The 16466-nt window shown below is 36.8% G+C and overlaps 1 protein-coding gene across 2 annotated transcripts in view; it reads left to right on the forward strand.

Moving 5' to 3' along the window:
- LOC143232107 (uncharacterized) overlaps positions 1-3967 on the forward strand; it is a 72436-nt gene extending 68469 nt beyond the window's left edge. For both annotated transcript variants that reach the window (XM_076467182.1, XM_076467183.1), the window contains exon 6: positions 3651-3967. In XM_076467182.1, coding sequence (XP_076323297.1) covers positions 3651-3858 — 208 coding nt within the window. In that variant the 3' untranslated portion in view covers positions 3859-3967. The remainder of the gene's footprint in view (positions 1-3650) is intronic.
- The last annotated feature ends 12499 nt before the right edge of the window (positions 3968-16466 follow it).

Genomic DNA, 16466 nt, shown 5'->3' on the forward strand with positions numbered 1-16466 from the left:
AAAAATAAACTTTTCTGTGAAGTGAACTGAAGACTACTGAGCTCGTGATTGAATAACAGGACATAGTGACCAGCAAACTGACCAATCAAAGATAGATATTTGCGAGACTTCAAGTCTGGCTCTCTCAAATCAGAAACGAATCTGATTTAAAACGTCAGCACTACTCTCACGAGACACGTTCTTTATGGGGTTCACCGTTTAACAATATTGAATCGTAATTATCGGTAAGATATTTCTTCCCCATAACGATAAAGTACTGATACGTGTGATATTTGCATACCACACAATGTCTGTTTCAGATTTTTATTTATCACAAAATATGATTTTTTTTCTAAAATAATTTATTATAAGTATATTTTATAGTGTATGATACGATAGAGGAAATGTTGCTCACTAAATTTTAACCCATTTTTAATTAAACTTGAAAATTTCATTAAAATCTTTATGAATTTTTCAACTAAGCCAGATTTCAAGAAATTACTCATCATTTCTAACTTTCTATTCGATCTCCGCTTGTGGACATTCATGAAGTGTTTAAAATGTACATTCACGCAACAAAACAATGCAAGTAAACTAAATCTCTCATACAGAAAAAATTATTCTTGTTCTTTGAATCGTGATGAATAACGTTTTTACAGGCACTAATAGGAGAATATCCTGTATGTAAAACAAACATATTTTTACAGGAAATATTTCGTTTTAGTTGAGTTTTGTTTTTCAGATGTAAAGTTTAAAAATATATCATTACAAATATGATATCAAATAAAAATTGATTGAAAGCAAGGAAAAGTACAGGTGCTAAATGTCCAGGGGAGAAAAACTCAAGGTTCAGGTGTAGCCATTCCAGTTTAGGCTTGATAAGCCAGAGATAGGGCACCTAGTCATCAGTACCTGCCGCACATGTAGCTAGCTTAAACCAGTCAGTGGGGTTGACTGTGAAAAATATAATGTGTCCACAACTGTAAGTGCGAAGCGTTTTGAGAGCTTTTGAATCACAGATCAACACTGATGTTAATGTATCTGCGAACGGCTTGTATGAGTATTAACACTCTTATTGATAAGCAGAGAACAACGTTTCGACCTTCCCAGCTCATCTTGCTATCACACTATTACACTAACGTTAGAATAAATAAAGAAATTTTTAATATGTATATTATATTGATTTAGAGCTTCAAAGGTCATATGTGGATTTTTATATATGTTACAGAGTACCATAGTCTCCTTAAACATTTGACGTTTACATTTTGATTTACATAAACAATTTTATGCATTGGTCACCACTGATTTTAACAGCTGTTAGTTTATTATTATGTATAGTTGATATTAGCTAAGTTTGACATTGTATCATAAGTAGTTTATTTTTTAAATATTTTCTACCTTTGTCATATTACGCCTCGTGTATTTGTGAATTCAATGTCTTATTTTTGTAAAACTTCCGTTTTTGTTTGTATCGTGGGAAAGTTGATGCTACCGAGCCGACACAAATTAAACTAAAACATGTGGGTTGAACTGTAACAGTTAAGATAGTAACTGTTGGGGTATAATAACGAATATCTATTGGTAAAGTGCAACGTTTCAAACAAATACACATTACACAAGACAAGATCTAATGTTTTTGACTATTCTAAGTAAGGTATGATATTTTGTTAACTTATTATTGCTTTAAATGATGATATCGATTATGCTTGTTAGTATATCGAATGTAATTACTTTTTATTTTCATTTATCGTTTATTACTATACCTTGATTAGAAAGATTGATGTGCATTGTTAGCTAAGAATTTGTGCTTAGGACTGATTTAAATCTTCTGAGCTAACGGATCCTTTTGAGAGATTATTGGGTTTAAGGTCGAAAACATCGTTATCAGCGAGGACACACAACTGATGCATTCTAATCTTTATAAGTCGAAATGTAAGAAAAGTGTATTTATTTACCTTTACTGAGGATTAGGTTGATTTATAGTTTTGTTCTAAGTAAAAAACTTATATTTATCACAAGTTGTTCGTATTTATCATACTGAGTGAGAGGATCAAATGTGTTATGTGTATTTCTTTTTATGTTATATTAAGTGAAAGGATCAAGTGTGGTATGTGTATTTATTTCCATGTTATACTGAGTGAGAGGATCAGGTGTGTTATGTATATTCCTCTACATGTTTATTATACCGAGTGAGAGGATCAGGTGTGTTATGTATATTCCTCTACATGTTTATTATACCGAGTGAGAGGTTCAGGTGTGTTATGTATATTTCTCTACATGTTTACTATACCGAGCGTTTGTTTAAATTTCGCACAAAGCTACTCGAGTTACTATATGTAAGAGTGCTTAAGTGCGTGCATGCATGCAATGTTTAAATTTATAATGATAACTATATCTTTGTTTGTTTTTGAATTTCGCACAAAGCTACTCGAGGGCTATCTGTGCTAGCCGTCCCTAATTTAGTAGTGTAAGACTAGAGGGAAGGCAGCTAGTCATCACCACCCACCGCCAACTCTTGGGCTACTCTTTTATCAACGAATAGTGGGATTGACCGTCACATTATACGCCCCCACGGCTAGGAGGGCGAGCATGTTTAGCGCGACGGGGATGCGAACCCGCGACCCTCAGATTACGAGTCGCACGCCTCAACACGCTTGGCCATGCCGGGCCCCTTATACCGAGTGAGAGGATCAGGTGTGTTAAGTATATTTCTTTACATGTTATATTGAGTGAGAGGATCAGGTGTGTTATGTATATTTCTCTACATGTTTATTATACCGAGTGAGAGGTTTAGGTGTGTTATGTATATTTCTCTACATGTTTACTATACCGAGTGAAAGGATCAAGAGTGTTATGTGTATTTCTCTACATGTTTATCATACCAAGTGAAACTCGACTCTTCAAGATACGTCACACGCTTCGGTTACTTAGTGTTTACATTCTGCACTCCAAGTTTCACTGAAGAAATGCTTTGGTGTATATAGCTTAGATAAGTATTTTACAGAATGGTTGCTAAATATCACACGTCAGGTTTTGTAATGTAATTTACAATATACTGTTGGTTGAATGTTTGCTTGCTGTTTTTTTATCTCAAAAAGACACAGTTGACCATTTACGATCTCACTATACACATTTTTACCTTAATTATATCATCAGCATTTGATGGCACTATCGTTTTCTAGTGGCAAATATATCCTTTTGATTACCACTCTTGATGAACTGTTATGAGAGGTGTATTAAATCAACCCTTACAAAATCACTATATGTTGTTCCTTTGAAAGTCGAAGAGATTCCTGCTCTTACTCATTGTATTGCAGACGAGCTATGATATACCTACATATTAACATTTACTAGGGTGAAAAATTTCTGATACATTATATGATAAATCGATTTTGCACGTGTAAATTAATAGAGTGTTTTTCACATATATGTGTGTGCGTGTGGAGGACTCTTAACAGAATAGCTAATTCAGTGTACAATATACATAATAATGACCTGACATAAATACTAAGCTATACAATCTTGTATGAAGTATGCTGTTCGTCCAAAGATACACTGTATAGTTTAATGGAAGAAAGACTCAGTAGAAACAAAGGAGAAAAAATATATGTAAGTGTTTTATTAAGTATATTAGTCCTACTCGCAATTTCGTTATTTATTACTCTATTCAGCTTACAGAACGGAGAACAGAATGCTAAGGAGAGAAAGAACACTCTCGAAGAAGAACACAGGAAAACAGAGGCTCGTACAAGTGAACTTCACGAAATGAAGAGAAGTGTAGAGGTGAAACTTGATACAGTAAATAAGAATCTCTTCATCGACAGAGAATGTTGTATTAGTTTACGAAAGAGGGTTCCGGTCCATCTGAAGCTCTTATAGTGTGTGAGCAATAAAAACAACAACAAGTTCAACTGACTTGCGTTTCCTTGTGTGAAAGTTGAATAATGATTTGTTGTGAGTTGAATTAATAATTACTTTTTGGTTTATACTCTTGGTAGTTGTATCTCTGAATTATTTAAAAATGATACGATTTCTTAAAACATAAAGAAACGGTGAAGAACGAATAATAAAAACTCATCAACACATAATTTTCAGAACTTCTGGAATTCATGGATGAACGTAATTAAATAAAAATATCTAGAATCGTAAAGGCGTTTAGATGCTTTCTTACGGTAATGTATACTAAGTGCGTTTTTCAGTAACAAGCAGAACAAACTAACTGTTCTTATGCATACCTAATGTCAACTTAAAATAAGAAATAAACGTAAGTTTAATTAAAGCAGTAACTTTATTAATTTACTAATGATGGTTCCTATCAATACCATAGATGTAAATATGAAAAAAACCAAAGGACCAATTTTGATATTGACTTCTGAGCTGCTAATAACAAAGATCCAGTTTGTTTGAAATCCTTCGATCAACGTCTTTTGCTTTTTTTTATCCAACCATGTTGTACAAATTCAATTGACTGGTTACTCTTTGTTTCAAATCCACATTTTTTCCACAGTTGAGGTAACAAGCAACACCTTCGACAGAAAAATTGTGAATTTATATTGTTGTTTCTTTCATATAATTTTAAATTAATGATTTTTATCCGATTCCTTAAGTTTTTTTTAAAACTACAAAAGTAAGACTAACTGACTATATTTTCTAGGACAATTCCTATTATCCCATAATATTAGCAACTCTCCATTCCTCAGACTCCTGTTCTCATCTACTGTTTTATCAAAATTAAAGGATTTTATTATGGATATTCTTTAACATCCAGTTAAAACACTCTTCAACATAAGCTTTACCTTGAGCAACCATTGAGGGCCCAATCGTCAAAACGTTGCTTATTTTTAACATGCTTAAAAACCTTGTTGATAATTTTAACACTAACAGCCAGCTGTTTGTCATAAATCGTTTTGGTTCTCTAATTTCTTTTTTTTTTCTTGCAGATTTCAAAATTTCTTATCTTTCTGTTAATCTCGCAACCCGTCCCTCAGTTTAAACACCTTAAACATATGTAAGTTATCTTAGTTTTCTCCTTTGTTTCTGTTAACTTTCTTTGTTATCCTTTTCTCCTTTTAAAAAACATTTATCTTGAATTAAAAGCAATTTAGAATAAATTCTCATATAAGGTCTACAGCACCTTTTAATTCAGTATCGCATTGTTTCCTTCTATTATACCCCTCGGTGTGGATTCCTGTACGTGGTGAGGGGACCTCCCAGGGAAGGTTCTGTTCTATCTGGTTACCTTCTCTGGGATCTAAACATCCACCCACGTGTTTGCCGTGCGTGGCGACCCGTGAAGGGGAGGAGAGGATCCTGGTGGTTGAGGGGTCCAACCCTAACACACCACTTTGGCCTCGAATTCCTGTAGACGGGCGGCCTTTGGGTAGCTTCCCTTGGGTCAATCGGCTGGTCCACTTGGGCTAGAATCAACCAAGTACCAGTGTTGGAAGTTCTCAACGGGTGTTGTGGACATTGTGCCTGATGCTGGTGTTTGGGTATAGTGCTCACGAAACCCTGGCGTTGCTGTATTGTCCTTGCGTGACTCTGTAGTGCGTCCTTTTGTAGAGCTCCATGGTGGGTGGGGTCAGTGGATACCGAAATTTTTTCTTTTTCCTATGGATCCTCTAAAAAATTTAAATAAAATTGTAAAAAAACAGTCAATGGGTAAGCGACCACGTCTTGAATACTCAGAACAGCAATCTTCAACATCAGTAACACACGAACCTCATTTTTTTATATTACATTCTCTTTCGGAAAAACCTTTAGGGCAAATGTCCCCTTTTTTTATTCAAAAGGGACTAGAGGGACTTTCTGGCTCTCCAAAATCAGTAAAGAAACTTCGATCTGGTGACATATTGGTTGAAACATCCACATCCCAACACAGTGAACTCCTCTTGAATTCAAAGGCAATTGGGGATATACCTATTGAGGTTACACCCCATGCTACCTTGAATTCTTGAAAGGGGGATTTGAAGAATGTTCCCGAGTCCGAGATTCTTGCTGGTCTCTCCACTCAAGGAGTCTCTGCAGTGAGGCGCATCTCCACTCGCAAAGATGGAGTTACACTGCCAACAAATACCCTCGTTTTAACATTTACTTCACCACGTGCACCTGCCACCATCAAGGCAGGTTATCTCATTTGCAGGGTTCGGCCATACATACCAAACCCTCTTCGATGTTTCCAATGTCAGAGATTCGGCCACTCAAAGACATCCTGTCGTGGTTCCCTGACATGTGCTCGTTGTGGAGGCAAGGACCACGATGCCTATGACTGTGACATGAACCCACATTGCGTAAACTGCAATGGTTCTCACCCCTCTTACTTTCATTCTTGCCCAAAATTGTTGGAGGAAAAAGAGGTGCAGCGTTTAAAAACGACACATAACATTAGTTATCCTGAGGCTCGGAAATTGCTGTCCACAACTCCATCTCGGACACATGCTGCTGCACTTCATTTCACAACTACAGTGGGAGTGCAGACAGATCTCTCTGTGCCTCCAAGAGAATCGTTTTCAAAACAAATGAAAAGCCTTTTGACCGTGGTTAAAAAGGTTGATGAATCGACTTCCACACCCATCTCTGTTCCTCCCATACCTTCCAACAAACCTCAAGATCCACGTCCTTCAGTTTCAAATACAGGCATTTCTTCTGATACATCTTTTTCTCCCACCACAAGAGACAAAACAACTATTCGTTCGCGTCCTCAGTCACTGGATTCCCCTTCCAATAACAAAAAACCTGCCCACCCGACCCAGAGCAGGATCCATGGAGGTTGATAGACCTCCTCCGACTAAAGACAGTAAAGAAAAAAGACGTGGTCATGAACCGAAGGGTTCTCCAGCCACTTCACCTACCCGTTCTTAAAAAATGGCCACCTTGATACAATGGAACTGTCGAGGTTTACGTTCTAATCTGGATGATATCAAAACGCTGATTGCTTTCTACCATCCTGTTTATCTTTTTTTACAAGAAACATTTCTCAAAACTGCTGATACTGTCTCCATTCGGCAGTTTTCTCTGTACAGAAATGACAGGTTGTGTGATGGTCGAGTACATGGAGGGGTGGCACTGTTGGTTGATCAACACGTGCCCACCCTGTCTTTGTCACTCAACACACCCTTGGAGGCTGTAGCCATCCGTGTTTCCTTGGGTCATACCATCACTGTTTGTTCTCTGTACCTGTCCCCTGGAAGGACATATGATCAATCAGATCTTGATGCTCTCGTTGAACAATTGCCATCTCCATTTCTAATCCTAGGGGATTTTAATGGACATCACCCCTCTGGGGAAGTGCTATTATTGATGGGAGGGGCCGATCTGTAGAGCGGATGCTCTCTGATCACAATTTTTCTCTTTTCAATACTGGTTCTTCCACTTACTTTCATGCACCTAGTCAGTCCTTTACCGCTATTGATCTCTCAGTTTGCTCCCCTTCATTATTCTCCCATTTTTCATGGAGGGTTGACAGTAATCCACAAGGCAGTGATCATTTTCCGATCCTTTTGAGAGAGACTGGCCGTGGTCGATGCCACCCTACCCGCGTGTCCCGGTGGAAGCTGGATCAGGCAGACTGGTCCACTTTCACTGCTCTCGCAGAACTTGATCCTGCCATCGTAAATCAGCCATCAATAGACGACTGTGTAGCAGCGGTAGCTGACTGTATTACACATGCAGCTGCTCAGTGTATTCCTAAAACCTCGACACGTTTTCCACGATATCCTCGTCCGTGGTGGAATCCTGCTTGCCACTTAGCACGGAAGGCTCAAAAGCAGGCCTGGGATACTTTTCGTAGATATCCCACACTTTCTAACCGGGTTGCTTTCCAACGGGCCCGTGCACATGCTAGGTGTGTAAGACGTTACAGCCAGAAGGAATCTTGGATTAAGTTCACAACCAGCATATCTTCTACCACCAGTTCCAAGATCATATGGGACAGGATTCGAAAGGTTAATGGACACTACAATTCTATCCCCCTCTCGATCTTACTCTCTGACGGTCAGGAGGTGACTGATGTTCGGAACATCGCTAACACTCTAGGTGAAAGCTTTTGCCGGGTATCTAGCACTTCTACTTTTTCCTCCACCTTCCTGGCCATCAAGACTCGGGCAGAGCGATCACCTCTTTCCTTTCGAACTGACTGTTTCTTTGACTATAATTGTCCCTTTACCCTGGTGGAACTAAAAATGGCCCTTCATCGGTCTGCCAGTACGTCTGTTGGACCTGATGATATTCATTATGACATGCTGCACCATCTATCTCCTGCTTCTCTTGATGTCCTTCTGATTGTTTTCAACCGGATCTGGCAGGAGAATGTATTTCCTGATGCCTGGCGCCAGGCTATTATTTTACCTTTCTCTAAGCCAGGGAAAGATCCCAAGATTCCTTCAAACTACCGTCCAATTACTTTGACGAGCTGTCTCTGTAAGACATTAGAAAGGATGGTTAATGCTCGTCTTGTTTGGTTCCTTGAATCAAACAACCTCCTCTCGCCCACCCAGTGTGGGTTCCGTCGACAGCACTCCACCACAGACCACCTAATTCGTCTTGAAACATCTATCAGAGAAGCCTTTCTCAACCGCCAACATATTGTATCAATATTCTTTGACATAGAGAAGGCTTACGACACAACATGGAGGTATGGCGTTTTGCGAGACCTCCATACATATGGGTTACGTGGCCATCTACCCATGTTTATTAAAAAAATTTTAATGGACAGGAGATTCCAAGTTCGTGTGGATTCGACACTTTCCCGTTCTTTTGTACAGGAACTTGGAGCCCCTCAAGGCTGTGTATTGAGTGTTACACTCTTCAGTATAAAGATAAATGCCATCACTGAACAACTCCCTCTCACTGTTGCGAATGGGATGTATGTCGACGACTTTCACATCTCATGTCAGTCATCAAACATGAGATATATTGAGCGGCAACTACAAACCGCCCTCAATTGTGTACGGAAGTGGACTCTGGCGAACGGCTTTAATTTCTTTCTCTCCAAAACTGTATGCATGCACTTTTGCCGTCGACGGTGTATTCACCCTGATCCTGAACTTCATATCGGTGAAGTTTTGCTGCCAGTGGTCCCGGAGACCAAGTTCTTGGGGCTTATCTTGGATCGCGAACCCGCGACCATCGGATTACGAGTCGCACGCCTTACGCGCTTGGCCATGCCAGGCCCACCTTCTTGACACTGTGTATCATTGTTACTGTCACACAGAACAGAGATACTTCCACATTCCAGTGGCTGTTTTCTGATTGGTCAGCTACAGCGAGAAAATGTTGAGTTTTGGAGATTTTCTCGAAAAAATTGACATTTTAGTAGAACAGACTCGTGTTTGTCCTAAACGAGCCGAGACTTGTTGGTGAAGTTTCATCTGTATGTGAATCTTCTACTTATTACGTTGTTGATCACGTGAGTTAAGTTTAGTTAGTTTTAAGTTTTAATGAAATCTCTCACAATGCAACAGCTTCAACTATTTGGTATATAAATTCCCCTTTCCATGCTTCATATTTCAGTACCGTGTCTTATTTCTTTTAGTTCACTTGCAACATATTACTTTATTATGTTACCATATCCTGAAAGTACAAATCTGTCGTTTATACGTATATTAGATGACTGTGCAACGTTTAACCTTGAATTATACCATATATTCTATATATATATATATATATATTTATATTCCTTCTAAATGAAGAAAGTTATAAAAATGTATTTCATAAATGTCAGAATATTCAATCATTCATGAAGAACCACTGAATTAAAGGAGGTTCATTATTATGGTACCTTTTTTTTTTCAAAAGTGGTATATGGATTCATGTGTCTTATGATGCTTTGACACATTCTTACTTACGCTTTAGTTTCTCTATCTCACGGCAATGTGGCTCAGACTACACAAATCAAACATATCATATTGTGTGGGTATAAGACCAAAGTTGCGGAGCAGTATTAAAATATATTAAGGCTCTCTTAGTAAATCTGATTAAGCAATATCGCTTACAATACAGTAACATGTTTTCCATGCATACCATGGTACCCGGTTTCTTAGAGTAAAAAGGTATTTTCATATAAAGACTGTGGAGAAGATATTCTTATACATTATATTAACATCGATTTCTCTCTTTTAGCAAGAGAAACTTTGGATCTTTTATACATAGAATGTATTTTATACTCGAAGTAATGCTACATCGACAAAAGAATGCGATAATAGAAAAGAACTCTAGCAGATATTAGGTTGTAGTTGTTGTTTTTGAATTTCGCACAAAGCTACTCGAGGGCTATCTGTGCTAGCCGTCTCTAATTTAGCAGTGTAAGACTAGAGGGAAGGCAGCTAGTCATCACCACCCACCGCCAACTCTTGGGCTACTTTTTTACCAACGAATAATGGGATTGACCGTCACATTATAACGCCCCACGGCTGAAAGGGCGAGCATGTTTGGCGTGATGGGAATGCGAACCCGCGTTCCTCAGATTACAAGTCACACGCCTTAACACGCTTGGCCATGTCGCGCCAGATATTAGGAATTTACGTATTTGATTCATTAAATTATATAACATGACTGATTTTTCACTACTTTTCTAGATTCAAACCAACTTAACTTTAGCTTCATAAAAATCGTTTTATAAATTATTGTGTTGTTTTCGAGAAGAGATTGATAACATTGAAAAAAATTATTGGCCTATTACGAAATCAAGATAACGCATTATATTATTGTTCTCGAGCGTCCTGGTAGGTGGAGACACTATAGACCAGAATGACTTTAAGTTAATATTTTCGTATATATATTTTACTGAGATTTAAAAAGGGCTACCGTGTACTGGAAACCTTGACGTCGGTTAGCCATGACGCCAGAAGAAAAAGATGTTAAGACAAAATTAACTGGAGATTTTAGTGATTCTTGGGCCGAGAATGTTAAAGGTACCTGTTCCTCAAATGATTTTTCTAATTTATCATTAAGTAGGTTTGCTTATTTTAAAGATAATTATACTTACCTTTCCATAATCTTCATACCTACATATAAGCATGAAACTTTACAACCAAATGATTCATATAGCATTTTGGTATAATGATGAATGGCTCGTGCGCTTTGACAAACACCCAATAGGTATTGAAGTAATAATAGCTTACGTTCAAAGACCTCTAGGAATTTTTATACTTTATAGTTTATTAGATTTTTCTAAAACAATATGCTATGCCACTTTACCCAGCGTTTTGCTGCAATATTTGGTTTGTGAGCAGAAATTCCTCTTTTCCAACAAAGCTTATTTATATTTGTGTTTAAAACACAGATAGTCTATTTATTTGCTGAAAGAACTACAAAAGTCTGTGTCTGAGGTACAGACATTTTTGTTTTCTTCTTAATAGAATTATGGACATCTATATCCAAGACATAAATAACCTGCTTATTTTTAAAAAGAGCTATAGAAGATTACGTTTGTGTGTCCGTGACACAAAATGATCTATGTATTCTTAAACATAATTGTACAAACTTGTATTTGTATGTGTATTGTAGTAGAACGTTGAAATAAACTTCTAAAAATTAAAGGCGACAAGTTAAGTTAAATATCAACCAAATCAAGATAAGTTAAACATCAACCAAATGAAGTTAAGTTAAACACCAACCAAACCAAGATAAGTTAAACATCAACCAAACCAAGATAAGTTAAACATCAACCAAATCAAGATAAGTTAAACATCAACCAAATCAAGATAAGGTAAAATCAACCAAATGAAGTTAAGGTAAACATCAACCAAATCAAGTTAAGTTAAACATCAACCAAACCAAGATAAGTTAAACATCAACCAAATCAAGATAAGTTAAACATCAACCAAATCAAGTTGAGTTAAACATCAACCAAATCAAGATAAGTTAAACATCAACCAAATCAAGATAAGTTAAACATCAACCAAACCAAGATAAGTTAAACATCAACCAAATCAAGATAAGGTAAAATCAACCAAATGAAGTTAAGGTAAACATCAACCAAATCAAGTTAAGTTAAACATCAACCAAACCAAGATAAGTTAAACATCAACCAAATCAAGTTAAGTTAAACATCAACCAAATCAAGTTAAGTTAAACATCAATCAAACCAAGATAAGTTAAACATCAACCAAATGAAGTTAAGTTAAACATCAACCAAACCAAGATAAGTTAAACATCAACCAAACCAAGATAAGTTAAACATTAACCAAATCAAGTTAAGTTAAACATCAACTAAATGAACAATAGAATCTGGCCTAAGAACAAATTATGTTACACTGACAATATGCCGCTATTTGTGGAATATTAGTATTCTGAAATGTAAGGTTGTTAGAGTTGGGTCTTACCAGGCTCTGTGCGAGCTATTTTCAAATAGCCACCATCTTTCTTTAAATTTCACTTTTAAAAACCGTATAGCTATAAATAAAATCAAATTTACTTATTTATTAAAGCCTGAGAAAGTTTTCCAATAACATTTAAAATGTGCCAATTCATTTTTTATGGTTACATAATTGTCATTTTTCTTGATTTAATGAGACGATGTCTCACACTGTCTGCTTTAAGTTCAACTTTGTGAAGTTTCATGCTCGACTGAAATCATTGCCGCTTGAACCAGGCTTAGTTGTGTAGTTCTTTATTTCAGATAAGTTTTAATAAATTACGTTTGGGGGAAGATTCTTTCTCTGACAGCAGTGTCGATGGGCAAACTCAACAGCAGTTTTTAGAGCGACAAAGCGTTGTGAAACAATGCTTGCTAATTTGTTCTTGCAAAATTAATACATTTTTAGTACACTTTTATTAACTTAAGCTACTCTTCAAGAGAAGGATCTGCAACTGTCACACAGTTTTATTGCACTGACGTTAGCTTTTTTTTTTCGTCTGATGAGCCAATGAAGTGTTTGTTAAAATATCTAGAATATGTTTTACAAGTCGATATTTCAGAGCAGAAAGTTTGCAAATGAGCTGTGTTCCCATAGTTGCTTAGTTGTTGAACCCATATTTCCATGGTTTCAGTGAATGTGTTAACAATTTTGTTAAAGAAACTGAGCTTGCAATTTTGCTTTGGATCTAACATGAGTTAAACATAACTTTCTATTAAAACAGCATTTTGTTTTGTTTGTAAATGGACTTGCTATTCTTCTGCATACGTGTTAGTGATTTACATTTCTTCTATAAGCTTCCTATGTCCACCAATACATTTGCAAAGCGCAGAGTTGGTGAAGAAAGTTTTTCTTTTTCCATTTGCAGAATAACTCTAGATATGTCAACATCTCTGTGTTGCAGCTGGTTATTGGTGAAGTAAATTTCAAACGTCTTATATTATGATAATTCAAACATCTAAATTGTGACTGTGATTGCTTTGAAGTAGACTTTGTTCCAATGGTTGTTGTGAGGGTATTGTCTTCTGCAATTGCCTTCGTTTACTTCTTCCAACTGGTACTGGGATACACGAGTAACATCACTTTTACTTTTCCAATTCGTATCTGAAGCTGTTCACACGTAACCGGTGACATGCTGCAGTAATATATGGTTTAAAGCAAGGCAAAGACCGTTATTGTTTCGGTACAAAAGATTACTACGTCATTCAACGTGAGATTCTGACTAATTTCTTATACCTTTAGATTTAAATTTTCTGAGAAAAATGGTGGTTACAAAGGAACTATTTTTCGGTGGTCAAAACGTGAGATTTTCGTGGATATTAACCTCACCATTTTATGCTCCAGAGGATAAAGTAGCTGGACACTTTAAATGGTCACTGTTACTTGTTCTGCATAACTTACGTCCAAAAATATAATAAAATATAGCGGACTGGGATGGCCAGGTAGTTAAGGCACTCTACTCGTAATCTGAGGAACGCGGGTTCGAATCTACGTTACAACAAACATGCTGTGGGGGCTATATGATGTGATGATCAATTCCACTATGCGTTGTTAAAAGAGTAGCCCCTGAGTAGTGATGACTAGCTGCTTTCCCTCTAGTCTTACACTGCTAAATTAGGAATGGCTAGCGCAGATAGCCCTCATGCAGTTTTGCACAAATATCAAACCAATAAAGCACTGTATATATTTGGAATATTTAGCAGTAGCTAATATTTGAGTCAGGTTATTGGTGTAAAAAATTGATTGAACTCATAGTGGATGTCTTTCTGTAAATAGAGTTTATGAAGTTTTTACACAGTAATTACTTTAAGTTGATTTTTTTGTTACAGCATCAAATATATCTTCAGGTGTGAATATGTTTTCTTAACTCCCATGTAAGGCAATCAATATTTGTGTTGCGCACTTTCTGAAAACAAACAAAAAGAGAAATTTCTACTTCAAAAGGAGGATAACTGATTTTTTTCAAACCGCTTTCACATTAGCTACCTTGAGCACGCGTGCCTAAATAAGAAAAATACAATAATAGAGGAGGTATTCACAGATAAACATGATTTTAGTTTGAAGCCCTTCTATTTTCCTACCTTGACTATCAGGTAATGTTAACCCTACAGGCTTGATTGAATCCACTTTTCTGAAAGATTTACATTTAAGAAAAGCATACGTCAAGTAACAAGTGCGGGCAGTTTGAGCATACTTCTGACGAATCAGTGAATGATGTTGTGAAGCATGATGACCCGTTCCTCAATCAGTAAAACGCCAAGTTCTTTGGTGTCGCAGAGTAGGTTATAGCGTTGAGGTACAGAAAAGTCCAAGGGTATCTTAGAGGTGTCTTATACGATTTAAATTAATATCCATGATGGCCAGTTTATGAACTCTACGGTTTAAAACAACCTACTGTAGTTATAAATGTATGACAAGAGGCATCATTTATCCCTTAGGATAAAGTCTGTTCGGCTTGCCTCAAGACAGTACAACGGGACCATATCATTATATCACCGAGAAGTAAATACACATCGTGGAAGCACAATAAAATCTGTATGTTTGTTCACACCGATGATTTCCACGTCACCACTAAACCAAATAGGAAAAATGCATTTCATTTTTGGTGCTTAATGAAGTATTCTGGAGATTCAGTCGGGCTCACAAAATCTTTTCGTGTGCTGAGGTGTTTGAGTTAAAAAAAAATTTTGGAATTTCGCACAAAGTTACTCGAGGGCTATCTGTGCTAGCCGTCCCTAATTTAGCAGTGTAAGACTAGAGGAAAGGCAGCTAGTCATCACCACCCACCGCCAACTCTTGGGCTACTCTCTTACCAACGAATAGTGGGATTGACCTTCACATTATAACGCCCCCACGGCTGAAAGGGCGAGCATGTTTGGCGTGATGGGAATGCGAACCCGCGTTCCTCAGATTACAAGTCCCACGACTTAACACGCTTGGCCATGCCAGGCCTGAAAGATTAGAGGTTTTATTGAGTTCAAGGACAATTGTTTGTTGATTTTAACAACCATGTCGCGCACATCAAGTGATCTAGTTGACATCCCACAGCATTTTCAGACTTTTTGGTGTTCCAAACAGTTATATGATATTGTGTCCACATCGTTTGTACCACGGACCTCGTTACGTTGAAGAGAGCCGCCACTTGTCTGCCCGGATTCCACTCTATCTGTTCGTGTTTGACTGCCTGTGTATCCGAAAAAAATTTTTCTACTCGTCACTAACAGATATTGTTGTTGTACAATGTTACGAGAACAATATCCAAATCTGAAGTGACCGCTAGCTGTTTTAGGGTAAGAAAAAAGCTAATTAATATTTGTAATTGACTTCACTAACTTTACAGTTTTTGCTCATTGTTTTAAAATATAATCGTCACAAAATTCAGCAGAAATTTGAAGTTTCTCTATTAACAAGTTTCCCGAAAATAGGAGGATAATATTTTTCATTTTTAACAAAAAAAAAGTTCGAAGTAGGATATGAAAACATTCGGATATAAAATTGATAAAAAAATGAGAAATATAAATAAACAAACTAATTTTAGTTGAAGTATAGAAAATAGTTTCTAACACCTTTAATCTTGGTACACGTTTCTGTAATTTTAGTTTTACATAGTCAAAAAACGAACCACTAAATTAAGTGATCATCTCTATAATTTTAATTTCACACAATTAGAAAGTTTTAGTGGTCAACCACAAAGCTACACAATGGGCTATCTTTGCTCTGCCTGCCACGGTCATCGAAATATGGTTTCTAGCGTTATACTAGTGTGCCACTAGGGGACAGTCTTAAACGAACCACTAAATATTGTGGTCGTCTCGATAATTTTAAATTCTCAAAGAAAATAAAAGAACCAGTGACTTTGTAAATCAGTGATCATATGTGTTCTTTAAACTTTACACAGTAAAAAAAAATGAAACATTAAACGTTGTTGTAAGTGCTTTTGGCCTCGCATAGCTAAAAGAGTCATTAAATCTCACACAATCAAAAAGACTCACTAAATTGGATAGTATCTTCTGTACTTATAATTTTACACTGAGAAAAGGGACCCATTAAACTGAGTGAGAGTATCTCAACTTTAAATTTCACACAGCAACAGAACCCCTGAAACTGGGTGATCTATTCTGTGCTTTTATT

Source organism: Tachypleus tridentatus, chromosome 11, assembly GCF_004210375.1.
Source record: "Tachypleus tridentatus isolate NWPU-2018 chromosome 11, ASM421037v1, whole genome shotgun sequence".
NCBI lineage: Eukaryota > Metazoa > Arthropoda > Merostomata > Xiphosura > Limulidae > Tachypleus > Tachypleus tridentatus.